This window comes from Notothenia rossii (genome assembly GCF_949606895.1).
Source record: "Notothenia rossii genome assembly, chromosome: 9".
Classification (NCBI taxonomy): Eukaryota; Metazoa; Chordata; class Actinopteri; order Perciformes; family Nototheniidae; genus Notothenia; species Notothenia rossii.
The window spans coordinates 60,705,087-60,726,457 of record NC_136907.1 but is presented as its reverse complement, the minus strand read 5'-3'; the positions used below and the strand labels follow the sequence as shown (position 1 = coordinate 60,726,457).

Sequence of the window (21,371 nt, the reverse complement as noted above, 5' to 3'; positions counted from 1 at the left end):
TCTGTTCCTTTTTTCTTCTTCACAAAGGACTTCCTGTCTTTAAAACAGGAGCTTATGTTTTCATTTCAATTATTGTTGGGGAATCATTTGCTTAAGTATTCAACCTTTGACCCAGTTCATAATTTTCTCTTTTCACTGTCTCCTTTCTCACTACATAGGTCTCCAGCCTTGGGTATTGCTGCTATCTCTCTTAAGGAGGGGCGGCTTGGGCGCATTGTTGTTGCCAGCTTATGACCGAGCACAAGCTGACATGAGATAGTTTATTGTTCAGGGACATCTAGAAGCCCTTCTTCTATCTGGAACGTAGGTTCCCTGGAGCCCATTATTTTATATGGACGACAGCTCTAGTTAGATTCAGGGTCCATATTTGTTTAGTCTCGCTGATGAAGAATGTTGATTATTACACTCTGAACTAGTTAAAACCTTGAGCTACAGAAGAGTTGTTCAGAATTGATTGTGGCATCTCAACCGTGTGGTCAGGTCGTGGCCCGTGACATGTCTTGTGAATTCTCCGGCCGAAGCTCCAAATAAACAGTCAGTGTTTGCCATCAAAGCTCCAGCTTTCCTTGTGTCTCTCTGAGTCCTGACTCCAATTGCTTCAGAAGTTTCCCCCACAATTATAACATATGTGTCTAACCTCACCAGATGCCCATCCCCATGACAGAGGGCCTGGATCCAGTGTTGATGCTGACTGACGGGGCGATGGTGGCCCAGTGGAACAATGAAGGCTTACCAGGAGACAAAATGTCAACTCAGAATGCAACCATCCTCACAAACTGTGAGTAGTGGCAGCAAGTGATACTACAGTCTCTTTCTTTGCAATAAAACATGCTAGGTTTACTAACTGTCAATGTGTGAATACCTCTTTAGGTGAGCGCTGGCCTCTCCTCATTGACCCTCAGCTGCAAGGCATCAAGTGGATCAAGAGCCGCTACGGCAGCAGCCTGAAAGTCGTCAGTCTGGGGCAGACAGGGTGAGTGTTTAATAAATCCTCTTTTATCAGCCTCGGGTAGAGATACAGTCTTTTAATATAAACCTGCTCTGGCCCCGACCCAGAGTTATATATCTGATGCTCGCTCTCAGCAGCACTTTTATTTCCTTTATCTGGGAGAGCTTTTTATGTTGTTCCAGATATGTAGATGTGATAGAGCAGGCTGTGGTGGCAGGACACACTGTCCTCATAGAGAACCTGGAGGAGACCATCGACCCTGTTATTGACCCCCTGCTGGGACGACACACCATCAAGAAGAGAAGGTGGGACACACACACATGAAAGAGTGCACTGTACACAAAAATGTATTATTTGTTGCTCCTCTTATAGTTGAAACTTCCCTGCTCTGTAACGCTCCATCACAGCTGTATAAAGGTTGGGGACAAGGAGTGTTTCTTCAACCCAGGCTTTAGACTGATCCTCCACACCAAGCTGGCCAACCCTCACTACAAACCAGAGATTCAAGCACAGACCACCCTCATCAATTTCACTGTGACCAGAGACGGACTAGAGGACCAGCTCCTGGCCCAGGTGGTGAACCAGGAGAGACCCGACCTCGAGCACCTGAAGGTGGGGACAATTATTTATGAAAATCCTCCAGTTGGATAACTGAATTTACCCTAGGAGATCAATAAAGGTTCATTTGAATCTTATCCAGTTATTTATTATAATATTAATAAATGTCCAACAGTGCTTTTAATGTTTTATACCTCACAACCAAAAGCTGCTTTGATATCCAAACAGGATGAAGATTTCTCAATATCAAAAACAGCCATAGAATGTTATATTAATATTATTTCCACTTAAATAAGTACATTCTTTAACCAACATCAGTCCTAATAATATCTTATAAATATTCATTAATTTTCTTAATTTCCGTAAACTTGATTCCGAGTGTGTATTCAAGCAACACAGTTAATTACAGACTTACAATAGGGACAAATAAAAAAACTCGAAACTCTGCCAAAAATATCGATACTAAGGGTTTAATGCTGTACACTCAGCAATTCCAAGAATCATCAGTGCTGTTTGTGTGAACTCCCGCAGAGCGACCTGACCAAACAGCAGAACATGTTCAAGATTGAGCTGAAGCTCCTGGAGGACGAGCTGCTGACCCGGCTGTCCGCTGCAGAGAGTAACTTCCTGGGGGACAACGTGCTGGTGGAGAAACTCGAGACCACCAAGCACACCGCTGCTGAGATTGAGATGAAGGTAGCAGCATGAATGTGTGTTCTTAGTTGTTATAGTATATATTATATAAGTTGACTTGTTATCCATCATTTCATCTCTTCTTCCTCTGTCTTCTCCCTCCATCACTTATTCTCAGGTCGTGGAAGCTAAAGTCAACGAGGTGAAGATAAACGAAGCCAGAGAACACTATCGGCTCGTTGCTGTCCGAGCTTCTCTGCTCTACTTCATCATGAACGACCTTAACAAGATCAACCCCATATACCAGTTCAGCCTCAAGGTAACCAGAAGGGAAAGTTCAAGGGATAGTTCACCCAAAAAAATGAATACATATTTCTGCTACCTGTGCTACAATCTGTAGTGTAGATAGCAACTATTTTAATGTTACAACTACACCTGCGAAAAAGGGTTGTGACATTATATAAGGATAATTATTCCTACATGAAACTGCTCACAACGAGGTCTGTGAATTTTCTTAATATACCGCGCCATAATTCCTGAAAGCTCAATTACATTTGAGAGAAATCAGATTTTTCTAAAGCCGTTATCTCCAGCACTCAGTAACTCACACCATAATTATCTCTAGATAAATAGCAATAGAAGTCACTTTAATAGCTGACTGACAGCCTAGGAATTGACAAATCGAATACAAAGAAAACAGTGATTTTCCTAAAGCTGTGATGCATTAATGCCATGATTAAGACCACATGAATAATAAACCTTCTTTCTCTTATTTTCATTCAGGCCTTTAACGTGGTTTTCCACAAAGCGGTGGCGCTAGCAGAGGCTTGTGAGGATGTGAAGAGCAGAGTAAACATACTCATAGACCTTGTTACCTACTCCACCTTCAACTACATCAGCAGGGGACTATTTGAGAGAGACAAGCTCACCTTTACTGCACAGCTGGCTTTCCAGGTGTGTATGTGTCAGCGTTAAAGAGAGAGAGTTTGTGTGTGTTGTGTTCCTGACTGTGTCCTTCCTCTGCAGTTGCTGCTGATGAGCAAGGAGATAGATGTGCGAGAGCTAGACTTCCTGCTACGTTTTAACATCGACCACCACTACATCAGCCCCCTGGACTTCCTCTCCAACTCAGCGTGGAGTGCTATCAAAGTGCATGCAGACACACATCCACACACAGGACGTTTTTTGCTGACTCACATCCTTAGATGATATTGTCAAACATAACCTGCTGCTCTCCTGTGTGTTTGCAAAGGTGATGAGTTTCACAGATGAGTTTCGCGGGCTAGATCGGGACATTGAGGGCTCTCCTAAACGCTGGAAGAAGATGGTGGAGTCTGAGTGTCCCGAGAAAGAGAAGTTTCCTCAGGAGTGGAAAGGGAAAAGCTCCCTGCAGAAACTCATCATGATGAGAGCCCTGAGACCTGATCGCATGACCTATGCTCTGAAGTAAGGAGGGTTTTTCTCGCCTTATGTCACTTGTGTTTCTTCCTTTTAGATTATCCACTTGTCAATCACTTTATCCTAAACCCTAACTATGTCTGCTGTTCCTATTGGGGTACTGAAGGAACTTTGTGGAGGAGAAGCTCGGGGTGAAGTACACAGAGGGCCGGAAGACTGAATTTGCAAAGTCCTTCAGAGAAAGTGGACCAGCCTCACCTGTGTTCTTCATCCTCTCCCCCGGAGTGGACCCTCTTAAAGATGTGGAATCACTGGGTACTGAAAAACAGAGTGACACACATTGCATGCACTCATACACAAATAAATACTCATACAGGGTTTTTACATTGACATCTCGTTTTTTTGTACTTGTGCAAAGCGATATTTCTTTAAGTGGTGTCCTTAAGCCCAGTTGGCTTTTAGAAAATATGTTCCTTTACAATATACTGCAAAAGCATTGTGGGAAGAATGCAGAGAAAAATATGAAAGGAGTAAAAGCAGAAAAATCATTGAAGGAAGGGAAAAGATAAGTAGAGATCAAATATGTATTTCAGTGGTCAGATGAAGGATTTTCTAAAGGTTAGATTTTGATTTTACTTCCAAACTGAGAAAGATTCTGAATTCAATCTTGTGTTCCCAGGAAGGAAGCTGGGTTTCACCATCGACCTTGGGAAGCTTCACAACGTGTCCTTGGGTCAGGGCCAGGAAGCTGTGGCTGAGGTTGCCATGGAGAAGGCTGCCAAGGAGGGTCACTGGGTTATCTTGCAGGTCGGACTGGAAGAGATGAGTTTATTCTGAACGTTTTGAACTGTTAACCCACGACTAGATTTTTAAGGTGTGTTTTCTCCACCTCCTTGTAGAACATCCACCTGGTTGCCCGCTGGCTGGGCTCCCTGGAGAAGCTGCTGGAGCGCTGCTGTGAAGGCAGCCACCCGGACTACAGGGTGTTTATGAGCGCTGAGCCGGCCCCCACCCCCCAGGAACACATTATCCCACAGGTAAAGGCGCACTGTGCAGAAGGGTCGTGTCAATGCAGCACATGGAATGAATGTAGGCTCCCAGGTATATCAGATTTACGTTTGATTTCTCCCAGATGTGAATCTTATCTGATGTGTTTTCCTCAGGGAATCCTGGAAAACGCTATCAAGATCACCAATGAACCGCCTACAGGCATGCATGCTAATTTGCATGCTGCTCTGGATAATTTTGACCAGGTAAGTGTCTCATAGAATCAGAATCAGAAACGGGTTTATTACCAGGTAGGTTGACACATACGAGGAATTTGACTTGGTGTTGTGGTGCATACATAACAGTAAAACATTTTTTTTTTTAAATGCAGATACACTATAATGACATAAACAAATTATAATTTGTATTTACATTGAAATAGAATGGAATAAAATATTATATTATATATATATATATATATATATATATATATATATATATATATATGTATTATATTATGTAAATACAAATTATAATTTTTTAGCTGCTCTGTGTCAGTAGTGCTTGATTGTAATAATAATAATAATAATGCATTTTATTTATAGAGTGCTTTTCTAGAAACTCAAAGACACTTTACAGAGTAAAAAATCATTAAAAAAATCATTAAAATAACATACTTAATATATATAAAACACAACATTAATTACAGATTAAAAGCAATTCTGAAGAGGTGAGTTTTGATTTGTGATTCGAACATGGTGAGATCGGGGCAGTCACGGATGTGTTTGGGGAGTGAGTTCCAGAGGGGGGGGGGGGGGCAGCGACGGAGAAGGCTCTCTGTCCCCCCCAGGTTCGGTGCTTAGTCCTATGAGGCAACGTAGTAAACAAATTGTTTATTTATCAATTAAAGGTCACCTATTATGCAAAATCCACTTGTTCATGTTTTTTATACATAAACATGTGTCCCCTCTGTGGAAAGAGATTCTGAAAGTTTCAGGAAAAAAGATTCGCTCACTTTTTCCTAGAGCACCATTGTGTTCTTTTTAACAAAATATCTCTCAGAGGGACGTGGGGAGGGGCTCCTTATTTTCATCTAAAGTAACAGACAGAGAATCAGCACTTTTGAAACAGGGCTGAAACAGAGAGGATAATGGGATGTGATCTGTTTGGTATTTCGAGCCAAACACTTTAGAGACATGTTTTGTATATATCTGAGACCTATTATATATTGATGAAAAGCAGTATAATAGGGGACCTTTAAATCATGGGTCTCTTTATAGGACATCCTGGACCAGTGCAGCCGTGAGCAGGAGTTTAAGACCATCCTCTTCTCTCTGTGCTACTTCCACGCCTGTGTGGCTGAGAGGAGGAAGTTTGGTCCTCAGGGCTGGAACAGGAAGTATCCCTTCAACACTGGAGACCTGACGATATCAGTTAACGTCCTCTACAACTACCTGGAGGCCAATGCACAGGTGGAGTGTTGGTGCATGGGTCCTATTAGCAGCTAAAGCATGATGGTAATCATATTTGAACGAATTTTCTAAAATAATTGTGATGATTTAGGTGCCATGGGAGGACCTGAGGTACCTGTTTGGGGAGATCATGTATGGTGGACACATCACCGACGACTGGGACAGACGGCTCTGCAGGACATACCTGGAGGAATACATGCAGCCCAACCAGGTTTCTTGTTTTCTTCATGACAGAGAAAGTGAATGTCTGGCTGATTGTTGGCACACTCAGCTTTATTCTAGCACAAACAGCAAAAACTGGCTTTGGTTTTAGACGATACATATCTGCCAGATTTCACTGTGTTGTTGGATTGCAAACTTGGATTACATTTTGGCTGAGATCATCTCCAGTTAGCAGTCATTTGGCTAGTTGTTGGCGAGTTAGCTAAAGAGTTTCTGGCAAGCTAATGCGGCAGATTGAATCTACTGTTGGACCAAGACATTTTGGCTACCTGGTCTGGGACAATTTAATCTTTCTTTTTTAATGATCTGAAGCTTAAAACTTTTCTTTCTGCTGTTTTATTTTCCAGTTTGACCGGAAGCTTTCTTTGGCTCCTGGGTTTGTCGTCCCCTCCAACCTGGATTACCAGGTAACTACAGGGGGAGGCTTTTGATGAAACGTGCTTTAAAATCCAAAACTGTTTTTGCTCTCCTCTATTTTGAATTGAACTGGTCTCAAAGTACAAACATTTCAAGTGCAGTCAGGGCTTGGATAAATTCAAATTAAAAGTGAAATGACTACTAGTGAAGTCTATACACTAAATATGTCAGGCTGTAACACACTTGAAATACAAAAAACAAATGACTTACAGAAAAATGAAAATAAACAAAGATATTCACCATTTCTCCCTCTACATCTCCAGGGCTACCATGATTTTATAGATGAGATGCTGCCACATGAGAGCCCGGTGCATTATGGGTTGCACCCCAATGCAGAGATTGAGTTCCTGACAGTGACGTCCGATAACCTTTTCCACACTCTGCTGGAGTTGCAGTCTCCTGACGCTGTGATGGGGGAGGGGGTCTCGCAGACCCTGGAGGAGAAGGTACAGTAGCTACACCTGCAGGAACAATTATTTATTTTGGGAGTAGATGTTGGTTATTTGAGAATTATATTTTCATAAAAAAGATATTGATTCTCAAATTAAGTAATGCAAGTTCTTTTTTTTACAAGCCAGATTTGTTTATTTACCTCAATAGCAGCATGACTCTAATTGTCTAATTCTTAGAGAAACAAGGTGGAGAGTGATGCATTATTTAATCTTCTACCCACCCTCTCTCAGGTGAAAACCATTTTAGATGAGGTGCTGGAGAAACTTCCAGAGGAGTACAACATGTCGGACATCACCTCTAAAACAGCTGAACGCTCCCCGTACATCCTGGTCTGCTTCCAGGAGTGTGAGCGCATGAACACACTCATCTCTGAGATACGCCGCTCTCTCAAGGAGCTCGACCTGGGACTCAAGGTACGCTCCACACCTCTGTGTTTTTGTTTTTGCATAATCCAATTGGCTGACTAATTCTTCTGTTCTGCACATTTATAACAATTGGCACACATAAGATGATGACTAATTTGCTTACTTAAGCATAACATTTAAAGATACTTGTTATACTGAAAATGATTTGCTTAATGTTATTTTAACTTGTGTATTAACGTGTTGTGTCTTCACCTTACATTGCTTCAAGTAGCACCCTCAATTTACTGTGTGTGATAGTGATGTAACACTTTAATGTATCTGTCAAAGGGTGAACTGGCCATTTCCTCTGAGATGGAGAAGCTGCAAACAGCCTTGTTCTTTGACAACGTCCCCGATACCTGGACCAAGCTGGCCTACCCCTCCACCTACAGCCTGGCTATATGGTGTGTGTGTGTGTAAATGTTGTGCTTTTAGAAATGTTGGGAATTGGCTGTTTGCTATACTGTATGCTACATTACATATAGATGAATCCATCTAAATTAGCTGTTAGATAGTTACTGTATGGGCTATTTTGACTTTGGCCAGAAGATTGACATTTTCCTAAGTGTGTGTGTGTGTTTGTGTGTGTCAGGTACAATGATGTGTTGCAGCGCTGTAAGGAGCTGGACAGTTGGACTCAGGATTTGTCTCTGCCGAGTGTTGTCTGGCTGTCTGGACTTTTCAACCCACAATCCTTCCTCACTGGTAACACACATTGTGCACACAGATAAGAGTTTTACCTAAGCTTCAATGCTTTGAATTTTTTTTCATCTCCCTTTATCTTTTTACTCTGCACTAATCCTTTGGGTGATTTTAAACCTTGTTTTGGCTTTGTAGCGGTGATGCAGACTCTGGCACGTAAGAACGAGTGGCCCCTGGATAAAGTGAACCTGACAGTGGATGTGACAAAGAAATTTAAGGAAGAGTTTAACCAACCTGCCAGGGAGGGTGCATACGTATATGGACTTTACATGGAAGGTAGACAAACACTGTCTTTATTTACTCTCTAATGTCAGGGAACATGGAGGGCCCTTTTACTGCTAATTATCATTGATCAAGACTATTACACTATATTATCTTAGGACATTTTGATTAAACGCTCAACTTTCTCCCTCTGTGAATAAAATTATGTCATTCACGCTAAAGCTTCGTAACGTTTTGATACAATTTTGTCTCTTCTCCTCACTTCGTCTGACAGGTGCGAGGTGGGACACCCAGGCGGGGGTGATCACTGAGGCCCGTCTAAAGGAACTGACCCCAGGCATGCCCGTCATCTCGGTCCGAGCGGTGCCCAACGACCGCCAGGAGACCAGGAACATCTACGAGTGCCCGGTCTACAAAACCAAGATCAGAGGACCCACATATGTTTGGACCTTCAGCCTCAAGACCAGGGAGAGGCCCGCAAAGTGGGTGCTGGCAGGAGTGGCTCTGCTGCTCAGTGTGTGAGGGGGGGTCAGGGGTCCACATTCAGAAGTTGAAAGGGATTTTAGTTTATAGGGAAAGGTATCCATGTGAGATATTCTGCTTGCTAATGACTATTGATCAATAGTGAAAGCAATTGTAGTCAAGTACTTCGAGTACTTTACAATTTTCAGGTACTTGATCAAATCCCTTCTATGTTACTTCATACTTTTAGTATGTGTATTTCATTTAGTTACTTTACGGAGTTACTTTACAGATTGAGATCATACATATTATAATCAACACAATATGAACAATTATTTTTAAATAGAGCTACATACAGTAGCATATTTAATGAAGTTAAACTTTGGTACTTTAAGTGTCCAGTATTTTATTGTTGCTGTAATATTTCCTTTGTAAAATCTTGAATACAGGACCTGTAGAAAAGTAATTATACACTGTGGTACGACAGCTTTGCCTGATGATCCGTTACATTTTTTTCTACTGCTGTTGTTCAATTTATTAAACTTCAATATGACAAGAATGGAATCAGAGCTTATTTTCTTTTTATTGAAAAAGGATAAAATATACAGAAAGAAATGCCAAAAATGCACACACTAAATCACAGTTAGAACTGAGAACGTCAAAGCTTGTTTTGAACAAATCACATCTATAAACTAGAAGATACTCTAAAAGCAGGGGAGAGAAAAAACAGACTCTGCTGCCTCATTAGAGCACTATTCAAGTGTGTTATTTTGTAACACTTGTACCTCTTACAGTATGTTATACGGCTGTTTTAATAGCACATTACAGTAAAATACACAGGTGAAGTCATTCTGACAATATGACAAGACAACCTCTGATTGTCCTGTTGCTCGTTCCCACTTCACAGTACACATGGGGGTAGTTTCCATCATTCAATAAAAAAAGATAAAATAACAAAACAAATATGTGTAAACCAGCTGTTTTCCAACTGGAGATTCTAATGCACATACTGTAGCTCAGACACCGTATGTGCTAACAAGTCAATATCTTTCTAGTTTGGCCTCTGTGTGTATTTCTGTGTGTTTGCGCTCCTTTTCTAGTCGCTATCGGACCAATCGAGCTCCATCATGTCCATGGCCGCACTCGCCATATTGATCTTGGTTCCGTGTCGCACGCTGCAGCTCTTCACAGAGTTCTTATTGGACGAAGCCCGCATGCTCACCTGCACCCCCGAGTGACCTATGACCCCCATGTCCCCTCTAATCTTTTGGCTGATGGCCTCGCTGCGGTCACCTCTCACTCCCTGGACCACCACTCCCATGTCACTCCTGCGACCCCTGACCCCCAGCTCGCTCCTCACCTTCCTCACTCCCAGGTCCCCCATGTTCATGTCCATGTCCCCTAGTCTATCCATGTCCCCCATGTCATCCATGTCTAAGGACAGCATGTCCCCCAAGCCCCCTAAACTCCCCTGGAGACCCTTGAACATAGTTGGGAGCATCCCTCCTTCCATACCTCCCTCCAACCCTCTCTCATCTAGCCTGTCCCCTAATTTGTCTATCTCCCACCCTCCCTCCTTCTCCCGTTCCCTCTCCCCTTCTGCCTCTCCAAACCCGCCTGAGTACCCTCGGACTATGGTGGTCACCCTGCTCCTCTGCATGCCTCCTCTGTCCCGGTCCCCCTCCTCCCACGTCCTCTCCTCCCTCTCCACTACACCTCCCGGGAAGCTCCTGAGTGTCACCTGCACCCTTCCTCCCTCCCCACTCCCACCCTCGTCTCTCTCCCTCTGCCCCCAGCCTTTCTCCTCCAGGGTCCCTTCCTCTTCCACGTCTTCCTCTCCGAATCTCCCCTGCAACCCTCGGAACACGGCATGCAGCCTCCCGCTGTCGAGCGAGCCCACCCCCCTGTCCAGCACCGCACTGCTCCCCCTCTCCGTGTCTCCATTGCTGAGGGTCCGGAGGAGGCTGCTGACCCCCGCGCTGCTCACCCCGGCACTGTTGCATTCCTGAGAGTGCGAGCGGAAAAAGGAGCCTGAGGAGCCGATGGACAGCGGTGTGAAGAACTGGTAGGAGAGGTGATTATAACAAGGTATTATTCAATGTTCTTTTGGGCGGTCTGAACAGATCTGCATTTCCTCGACTTACTGGTGAGATGTTTGAGCGCTCCATGAGGAGGGAGGTGGGACTGGGGGTCATGTTGGACCTCTCCATCAGCCTCTCCTCCCACAGTTTGAGCCTCCTCTCCCTCTCCTCCAGCTCCTTCTCTTTGGAGTACAGCTCTCTCTCTAGCTTCCGAAGGCGCTCCAGGGTCGCCTCAATTTCACACCTGTAGAACGGGAACACGCAGACAAATTAGAAGTCATGTATTGTGGACTAGTTCAGGCACATGTGGCCTACTTATAAAAGCACCTTCACTGCAGCGACAAAGAAGCATTTGCTGTAACAATATACTAGTATTGATCATAGCTGTGAAACTTTAAGTCTGAGATTTTTTTATTTTCTCAGAATAAACACACTCAGGCTCAAATATATGACAGGTTCAATGTCACCATGTATAACTTCAAATATTTTGAAATGTGTATTTTCTAGTTGCCCATAGAAGTCCACAAGACTTAACATAGGAAGTAGTGACCTCATTACATTGCTACTTAAAACCCATTTTTATAGACATACTTTTATATGTTGTCCATTATCTTTATGTATTTTATTAACCTTTGTCTTATCCCTTATTGGTTTCTGTGTCTTTCTCTTTAGTTGTATCATTTGTTGGTTCTGTTTGGCTTGTTACATTACCTTATGCTTATCCTGCTTTTACATGTCCGTCAATTTAGTTTATAAAGTATTTTTTAAATAAAATAAAGTTTGTTTTATTGCCAATATATTGATTATCAATATGTTATATTATCATAAATGAATTGACATCTCTGCAGATAGAGATGTGAAAAGTACACACATCCTTTACTCAAGTAGTACAGATACTCGTGTTTAGAAATACTCTGGTAAAAGTAGAAGTACTGACTAAACTTCTTTACTCAAGTAAAAGTTAAAAAGTATGGGCTTCGAAATGTACTTAAGTAAAAAGAAGCCATAACTACCAGCTGTTAAATAGAGTAACTGGTAACTGGACCTCACTTTATACTAATAGAACTTTAAAGATCTTCTATTTCAAATTGTAATTATGTCATTGTTAGTTAATGAATTTTTCAACACTGAACAACAACCATTCAGAACACAAGCAAAGAAAAACTAAGTGGGGAAATAAACGCCTACATTATAGATTCTAGGGTGACTACCTCTTCCTTGGGAACAACACAACAATTATTATGGTAATGCATTAAAAAAAACTGAATTGAAGTGAGTTATATGGTGAACTTTATAAATGTAAGAAGTAAAAGTAAAAAGTTGTCAGAAAAGTAAGTAGTGGAGTAAAGTACTGATACCTGAAAAATGTTCTTAAGTCCAGTAACAAAGTATGTGTACTCCACTACTTCCCACCTCTGGCTGCAGAACACAATAATGCTGGAGTGAAATGACTGAACTGTGTCCCTGCAGTACCACCTGTCACCACAAGAGGCCACTGTTAGAGCTTCTCAGTGACTGTGCATGAACCTGCATTCACAAACACAATCAACTCTCACAGCACCTAAATATAGACAGATCTGACGCACAGCCATTCCTCTTCCTGTGTTCCCTATGTTCTTCCCTTTTCATTCATCCCGCCCCTTAACCACCCCGACTCTTCCTCCCCCCTCCTCCTTTTCTTGAACCAACTTTTTCCACCCGTACCCAAAACTTCACTCAGAATTGATTGCCTCGCTGTACTCATGTTAAATATGCTCAGAATCTCTCACCTCTCTCCTCTGCTCCGTCCCCTACCTCTCTTTCTCTCCCCCGTCCCACCCCTTTAGCCTCTCAGTTCCCACTAACCTCTCTGTTCCTGCCTTGTACTGTATTTTACATTTCACATTCACCCAATACATTTCTGTTTCAAACCTCTCCTCTTCTGTCGCCCATTCTTGATTTCTCCTCTACCTCCCCCTCTCCCCTGTTCTTCCCCCGTGGTGCAGCGAGGGCAGAGTGGAGGAGAGGAGGAATCTCTACCATGGACACTTTCCAAAGAGCTTATTATAGACTGAAGTAGAGCACAGGGTCACACATTCAACTTCTCTCCTGAGCTTTAGAGTCCCACAGAGCTGAGCTACACACATGTGTGACTATGTTGAATTTGTGTGCATGCATCTTGACTTTTATTTGGAGTACGGTTAATCACAGACTGCATTTGTCATTCTGGCCAAGACTTAACTGTATACACTGCCTCATTCTCAGACGCAGTGCAGATACACTCAGTGTTTTCTTGTAAATGTCTATTCAACACTGTGAGTGAGTTTGTGTGAGAGTGTGTACCTCCACTGGTCCTTGTTGTGTAAGAAGGAGTTACACTGTTCTGGTAGCCTGCTGTCGTTGGCCATGGTCTCCAGGGTTACCATCACCTGTTTGAACTGCGGACGCTCCTGTAGGTACAGATACAAGAATAACCAGCTGACACACTCTTTGATGTCAGTGAGGTATAAAAGCCATTTATTGGGGATTAAGGACTGCATCTTTTGTGCATTTAGCTTACCTTTGGGTCTGCTTGCCAACATTTCCTCATCAGCTCTGCAAAACTAGCTGGACAACTGGTGGGGATAGTCAGCCTCTAAACACATTCAAATACAAGAAGCAGAAACGTTTGACTTTTAACAGAAAATATTTATCGAACAAACATAATGAAACAGACTAACCATTTGAAGCCCCTGCGAACTCTAAACTATTTTGCCAAAATATTCATGAGTAAATAAGCAATAATCAAATTAGGAGTTATGTGAGGCTTTGCTGAAACAAAGTGGAGCTCTAGGCTCAATGCTAATGTAGGCATGCTAACTTGCTTATAATGAGAATGTTAGAATGTGTTTTAATGTATAATGTTTACCTTGCTCACCTTACTGGTTTAGCATGTAAGCATCCTGAAATTGCATCATAATGAGTGAACAAAAAGTACTGTTAAGGCTAATGGGGCTGTAATCAGTCAAATGTAAAATGTATCCATCTTGTTTGTTTCCAGTATTACCGTTTTTATAACAGTTTGTACTTGGATGCTTCAGTAAAATAGTTTATAAACATTCATGACAATAAACGCTCTGAGGGTGTTGGGAGGAAGGGATCAGGGAAAGATGATAGTCAGTGATATTCAGCCTCTGAGAACCATGAATTTGTATAAGATATCATTGCAAATAATATTAGTCAAGCCATTTTACTATTAGCTAAATATATGACTAAACTTATATCAAACTTATGTTGGTTGATAGTGTGGCTGAAAACATTATGTTTCATTTCAGAGTCGTCAGCACGAAAACATTAACGCACATTTTGATTCAAACATTTCTCAATCCTGATTGGTTCTCAGCAGTACAGAGTGTGTGATGTCACATTTTTCCATTCCAACCCAGCTGGAATCAGTAAAAAGAGCTCAGAGACAAAACTCAAATGTGAGGTCAAATTTGCTCTAAGTTTCACATAAAATGTATAACTTACAATATTCCAGGGACAGACAGGCACACTATGAGACAATGGCTGGTATAAACGAAATGTTTCTGTTTTTGTATATCTGTTTAAAATACACTCAACCTCTTTATGAGATAAAATGGGAACATTTAAACAGTCTGGCTCCATGTTGATCTTTCTGTAAACCACACAATGCCATTAAGATAATGTCCCTAGAAGAACCCTGGCATCACCAAAGGTCTGCATGAGCGCAGACATCTCCATAGTACGGTTCAGTAAATGGAAACAGTTTTCTCTGGGGATTAATCCTAAAATATCACCGACTCTGAGTGGAGAGAGGGCAAGTACAAGGGTCAGGAAGAGAGGTACAGCAGTGGAGGGGGAAATCAGAGGGAGACTGGGAAAGGGAAATAGAAAGAGAGAGTTATTTAGGGAGAGTATTTGGAGATTAGCCAACAGCCACGCAGGAATCATGTTCTCCGAGTTGTTTGTTAGCTCCCTGTGTGTGTGTGTGTGTGTGTGTGTGTGTGTGTGTGTGTGTGTGTGTGTGTGTGTGTGTGTGTGTGTGTGTGTGTGTGTGTGTGTGTGTGTGTGTGTGTGTGTGTGTGTGTGTGTGTGTGTGTGTGTGTGTGTGTGTGTGTGTGTGTGTGTGTGTGTGTGTGTGTGTGTGTGTGTGTGTGTGTGTGTGTATGTGTGTGTGTGTGTGTGTGTGTGTGTGGCAATAACTGAAACACATACACCGTATAACCAGCATCCCCCACCTCTCATAAACCTCTTGAATCAACCCTCCTCTCCCTGCAATCGCTCCACTGTACCCCCCTTTTCTCTCAATCTCCCTGGCTTTCTCTGTCTCTCTTCCTCTCGTAAAGGCTTTTGCCGGGGGGGGGAGTCTGGCCCAGCTCCACTGCTGTGTATCCAGGCCTTACAAGAGCAGAGAACTGACATCAGGGCCTAAAAATACCCAGCCGCAGCCTCACCAGCTCACAGTGGAAACCATGAGAGCATCGCATTGTTCCTGCAGCCTTCTCAAACTCTGGTGGGTCTGCACGCTGACAGACTGTTCAGAAAAGTTTGTGTGTGTGTTGGGAGGAGAGGGGGTTACCTCTTGTTTTTCCACCACCAGCCATGCAACCTGCAGCCCTTCAAAACCTTTGAAAGGAACCTCCCGAGTCAGCATCTCCCACAGTACCTGGACACAGATCAGACGGCGTTAGTTCATTCAGACAGATGAGATTTCTCCAATGGGTTGGTAGTAGCTCAGTCTTATCAGGCCCCATAAAAACAAACCAAAATACCCCCTACAGTAGAGTTGGTAATACTTTCATCACTCTCAGCAGTATGAATTGATTTCAAACAATACGTTACAATACCTTACTTTGGGGAATATTACAAAAAATCGAAATACTTTCCTCATTTAACCCAAACTGGGAAATTACATTTTCTCCATGTTTTTCTTTCCCTAAATGTCTAAAAAAGGGATAGGCTTTTGTTAAATCAGCAAAGGATTAAATAAAATCTGACAAAAATAAATATTAGAGTAAGCATTTAATTCCAGCTGTCAGTACTTGACATTTTTCAACACTCTGTACCATATTGGTTGGTACCTTGAGCCTTGAACCAAAATAAGTTTTGTGGTTTGATTCCCAGGCTTAATATAAAGTGCTGGGGATGACGCAGCCTTATTCAGCCACTTGCTAGCAACTGTCTTTTCAAGACACGTCAAAGCTTCAAAATTACCGGGTGAGGTATTTACTGATGTCTCTTAAGTCGTCAAACAAGACAAATCAACTGAGTGTAATTGTAGAAAACTATAGAATGTTTCAGGAGTAGTTCCTACAACAGTCTATACTGATATTTGTACAGGGCTACCAACTCACCACGCCATAGGAGTAAGTGTCACAGGTCTCGGAGACAGGCAGGCTCTGAATGACTTCAGGAGCCATCCAAGGAAAAGTACCCACCACCGTCATGTGGGTGGTATGGGACAGGAACTTAGATGCCCCAAAGTCACAGATCTGAGATCCAGAGAGCAGTGAAGAAAATACAAGATTAAAGTCCCTGAACTGGAATGTAAATGCTAATATGCAGCTAACTGAGCAGCACAAGGATACACACCTTCAGGGTCCTGTCTGCTGTCATCACCACTGAAACAAAGAGAACAGAGAAACCGGTCAAAGCTGTGCAACATGAAATAGTATTATACTTCAGCAGACAGACAGTTGACAAAGCAAATGAGAAAAGGAGTATTAGGAACAATCTCTAAATATGGTGAGGGATAATGTGTTACCGTTCCGTGACTTGAGGTCTCTGTGAATGACTTTGACTGGAGCTTCAGCGTGGAGGTAATGGATCCCTGTGAAGATATCAAGCATTAATAAATGGCGAAAAACGTTGTTTTGGTGTAGTTTCATTCTAAAATGTTAAGGTTTGAGCATCAGGTTGACCCAAAAATCCACCAGATTAATGGAGTTGAACAAGTGTTTGTTTGTTTACATCAATGGAACAATTGTGCATTTTCTAGTCTATGCATTGTTTTGCTTTTTTAGAAAAAAATCCTACTTTCCTGAAATCCTACCTTTAAAATAATATCACTGATAACATTTAGAAATCTAAATATTCTTATTTTATCTATTGTAAAACCATATTTCAGTGCCCCATTAATCAGCAAGGTATATTTTGCTGTTCACAGGCATTTAAAAATGATATTTCTCACACATATCATAATGTGAATACACTGTATATTGTATATTGTCCAAACTGTGAAGTCCACTGAGACAAATGTAACATTTGTGATATTGGGCTATATAAATAAACATTGATTGATTGATTGATTGTGTCCAAAGTAATATATTTCACTAGCCTGCATATTTACAATTGTATTGGATTATTTTATTTTGCCTTTTTGCACTTCGTAGCATTTGCAACAGCTGACTGGAAAAAGCTTGGATAGAGACAGGGATTAAGAAGTAAATAAAAAGTTGTGTAAACTATTATTAACTCTGGTGCATGATGACCAGAGTATCACAGTTTCAGGACACTTGTCATCATACCAAGGCTCTGACCTCTGCTTGATATAAGAAGCACAGTGATTCAGTTTTCAGATATCATTACAGTACAATCATTGCTTCTTGGCGTACCTTTGGCTATCTGTATGGCCCATGTCATGATCTGCTCCATGTCCATCTCCTCGCTCTGCTCACTGGAAAGGTACTCATACAGAGACCCTCCACTGGCAAACTCTGTGAGAACACACACATTGTCATTATCCGATAACAGTTCAAATATATAGAGCACACGGAGCTACTGTACACATTAACAAAACCTGGTATTGTAGAATAAATATCAACTTATATATAACTGTTACAGCAGATAACAAACTATGTAGTTTGCCTTTTAAATAGAAGTTACACAAATTCTAAACTAGTGACAGAAACTGCCCTGTAAAACATGTTGAAGAAAGCTCTTGCCTGGACATTTCTGCAGTGCAGTAATAGTTTACAAATGAAGGTATTTAAATGTTTGAGAAACATCACACAGCTGAGCACAGTACGCCACACAGACCATCAAACAGAGACTCAAACCAGTGGAAAAGCTCAAAACCTTCAAACCCTGACGGTCTAATCCAGATTATCTCTGCACTTTTAACCTTTTTCAGTTTCCTGTTAAATCCGGCAATTAAAAGAGACAAGTAGAAGACAGAGGATAGCTTCAAACAGGTATAATCTGTCCTTTCCTAATGGATTTGTACTACTTGCAGAATGCATTTTTCTGGCATCAAACTCCAGTTCTTATTTTTGCCTACTGTACTCTTTTATTTTTAGTAAGCATTGGACTATATTGACTCAGCTGCAGCTCGAATTGTTGCCCGGCAAGTCTGTAGTAGTGTGTCGGTGCTATATCTTAACCATATGAACCCATCGAGGATTACAAACACATCCAAACATGCCGGTCTCAGTTACAAATGTCCTGCCAGGAAACCCAGCAAGAACCTGCTCTTAGAGTAAACATCAATATTTCAAAACACACACATAAACATCAGTCGGAGACTGTGCTAACGGGTTCGTAAGCACCACATTGAGGATCAAATACACAGTAATAAAGATAACATGCAGATTTAATAGTGTCGTTTTATATTAGTGGACACCTTGCCCTGTCCCTAGCCCTTGATGCCGTACATTAAACCTTGACATGACCTCCAACCTTATGTTCCTTATATCTCTAAGGCCGTAACCCCAAAGATAATAATACTCATCTACATTTATAGTGCACTCTTATCTGAATTAAGCACATGTTTAGGTTTTATGTTCTGAGAGGATGAGTCCCATAAAAATAGAGAAGCATTCGCACACACATGTGGGGTCTGACCTGTGATAATGCCATAGTTGGGAGATTCCAGCACGGCTCCATAAAACTGAATGATGTTTTTATGACTCAGGACACTGAGAATCTCAGCCTGGATGAGGAGACAAGACAACAAGAGAAACAGAGATATATTAATTTCATTAGCATCCTCCTTTAGTTTTCCAATAACTGACATTGGCAAAGAAACATGATCTTTAAGAAAATAAAGTGTAAATCATTCCGGATGATTAGTAGGGGTGTGCAGGATGCCTGGACTGAGGTCTGAGCCTCCTTCATACCACAGGTTAGGTCTCTAAACAAAGACCTTTCACACAGCAGTGACAAACATGCCAATTCATCTGAACTGACATATAAGTCATACCCTCTGAATCGGTGGAATATATGACCGTTGCCAAGCAACATAACAACTAACCAGCAATATGAGGTTACACTAAAGACTGAACCAAATTATTTTCGTATTAAATAATGTTTTTTAATCCATGTGTGAAGATATAAGTGTGTAAAACTGTCATAAAACATAAACAGAGGCCATTCTGCATGATTACCTTTGTTTTGTATACTTTAAAAACATTACTGGGCTAATTTGTCTTACATAAACATTCAAAAGCACTTAGCATACAGTAGTATCACAGTGTGATGCTATATAGTTGATGTCAAACTTTTTTCCATTACTATGTTAATGTATTGTTTGTAAAAAGATGACTCAAAATATATTCTAAATGCGAGATCTCCTTTTAAAGTATCCACTAAGCTGGATTTAAACATGATTCATCGATTTGTATTGCCATATTAATTGTACAAACACTTTAAGCAAGTGTGTGAGAGAGAAAAAAAGTCAGACAACTAATCAAAGTCTCTCCTTCAGCCCATGCATGCTGTGTCCTTAACCTCTGTACTTCTCTTTTAAATGTGTTTTACATTTATAATATTTAAATCTGCGACCACAACAGCAAAACTGGCTGATTTTCTTTTTTTTATTCTAATTCTATTTCAATGTAAATACTGCTATATATAATGTTTTCTATCTGTGTTTTTAAATTTTTGTTTTATTAATTTATATGCACCACAACACCAAATAAAATTAACCTACCTGGCAATAAACCTGTTTCTGATTCTGATTCACTCACAGGTCACCCTAACTACAAACTGTCTCCTGACACTGGGTCATGAGCCTCCACCAGCCGAGTATTAATAACATGGAAGGACATTTTGTTTGGATTAGTATCGGGGTCATACTAATGGAGAGCCGCCTGATCTGCAGTGCATGAAGCTGCAAACGACCACACACTTAACACACAATGGGAGGAACAGGGGACTACTGGCATAAATACTAAAAACTAAGCATCTACATGGAGTGGCTGAAGGAGGGGGAAAAAGAGAGGTATGTTTAAGATAAACATGTTCAACGGCAGACAACAGGGGGGGGGGGGGGAGGAGGGGGTTGGGAAAGAGGGGGCTATGGGTGTCCAAAGAGAATCTAGGAAATTGCAAGAAACGAGAGCAGTAACATGCCTCAGGTGTCAATAACTTCTAGGAAATTATGTTTGTGTGCATCTCTGCTGCAGAAGTTCGTGATTTGTTTATGTGTGTGTGTGTGTGTGTGTGTGTGTGTGTGTGTGTGTGTGTGTGTGTGTGTGTGTGTGTGTGTGTGTGTGTGTGTGTGTGTGTGTGTGTGTGTGTGTGTGTCGGTGCATCCCTTACCTCTTTGTCAATCTTCAGAAGTTTCTTTACAGCCACTTCCTTGTCCTGGGATATCCAGAGGGCTCGGTAGACGCTCCCAAAGCTGCCTCCTCCACAGTTCTCATAGAAAAGCAGATCCTCATGCTTTATCTGCACAAACGACGAGCCAGGGGACGACATGGCATACTGACTCACTAGCATACAAACACACACATACACTCACACACACTAACACACATACACAGACTAAAGGGAGTGCAAGCTCAACTACCAAAAAGTGTACAAGTCCCAGATCAGATCGTAGAGAGTGAAGGATAAGAAATAAGGAGAGGCGGGATAGTTTCCTCCACAGGGTCAGAGTAGATGTTGTCAGTCAGCGGAACAGACTGTCAGAGAAGAAGCCAGAAAGTGCTGGAAAGAGAGAGAGAAGTTTGCTCTCTGTGAGTCAGGAAAAGTCCAAGCTCCCCTGTTCCTACTAGACCAGAGAAGGTATTACATTGCCTGATAGTGGTGATCCAGTGGAACTACAGTACAAATCATACACACAAAAAGAGTGGGGATTAATGGGAGGTGAGTGTGTACGTTCAATGTGCATTCAGGCTGTAGCAGACACACCGTTCAAATATGGTCACTGGCATCCAGGGCATTCCTTCTTCCTGGATAACTGTGGCTATATAAAGACACACACACACACACACACACACACACACACACACACACACACACACACACACACACACACACACACACACACACACACACACACACACACACACACACACACACACACACACACACACACACACACACACACACACACACACACACACACACACACACACACACACACACACACACACACACCTACCTCTCTGGCCTATAGCGTGTCACTGATTTACTATGTCTGACA

General features: G+C 41.8%; 2 protein-coding genes across 2 annotated transcripts in view; one reads left to right on the top strand and one right to left on the bottom strand.

The window, feature by feature from the left end:
- LOC307019586 (dynein axonemal heavy chain 11-like) overlaps positions 1 to 8,964 on the top strand; it is a gene marked incomplete at its 5' end in the record, with an annotated part of 45,031 nt that extends 36,067 nt beyond the window's left edge. Inside the window, 22 exon segments of the mRNA XM_079650593.1 lie at positions 646 to 778; positions 871 to 973; positions 1,132 to 1,254; positions 1,357 to 1,561; positions 2,039 to 2,203; positions 2,319 to 2,459; positions 2,924 to 3,094; positions 3,167 to 3,289; positions 3,393 to 3,586; positions 3,705 to 3,853; positions 4,218 to 4,345; positions 4,438 to 4,575; positions 4,702 to 4,791; positions 5,806 to 5,997; positions 6,089 to 6,208; positions 6,567 to 6,626; positions 6,900 to 7,082; positions 7,320 to 7,502; positions 7,782 to 7,897; positions 8,086 to 8,198; positions 8,331 to 8,471; positions 8,692 to 8,964. Of these exon segments, the coding sequence (XP_079506719.1) occupies positions 646 to 778; positions 871 to 973; positions 1,132 to 1,254; positions 1,357 to 1,561; positions 2,039 to 2,203; positions 2,319 to 2,459; positions 2,924 to 3,094; positions 3,167 to 3,289; positions 3,393 to 3,586; positions 3,705 to 3,853; positions 4,218 to 4,345; positions 4,438 to 4,575; positions 4,702 to 4,791; positions 5,806 to 5,997; positions 6,089 to 6,208; positions 6,567 to 6,626; positions 6,900 to 7,082; positions 7,320 to 7,502; positions 7,782 to 7,897; positions 8,086 to 8,198; positions 8,331 to 8,471; positions 8,692 to 8,939 (3,219 nt within the window). The 3' untranslated portion in view covers positions 8,940 to 8,964.
- Positions 8,965 to 9,443: 479 nt separating this feature from the next.
- map3k20b (mitogen-activated protein kinase kinase kinase 20b) lies at positions 9,444 to 21,005 on the bottom strand. The gene is made up of 11 exons (XM_079651318.1): positions 20,483 to 21,005; positions 18,785 to 18,872; positions 17,557 to 17,658; positions 16,707 to 16,772; positions 16,535 to 16,563; positions 16,297 to 16,434; positions 15,522 to 15,608; positions 13,500 to 13,574; positions 13,283 to 13,389; positions 11,024 to 11,204; positions 9,444 to 10,941 (listed from the first exon to the last, which is right to left on the bottom strand). Exons 1-11 carry the CDS (start codon positions 20,660 to 20,662, stop codon positions 9,976 to 9,978), a joined length of 2,019 nt encoding a protein of 672 aa, XP_079507444.1. The 5' UTR covers positions 20,663 to 21,005; the 3' UTR covers positions 9,444 to 9,975.
- Between the last annotated feature and the right edge of the window lie 366 nt (positions 21,006 to 21,371).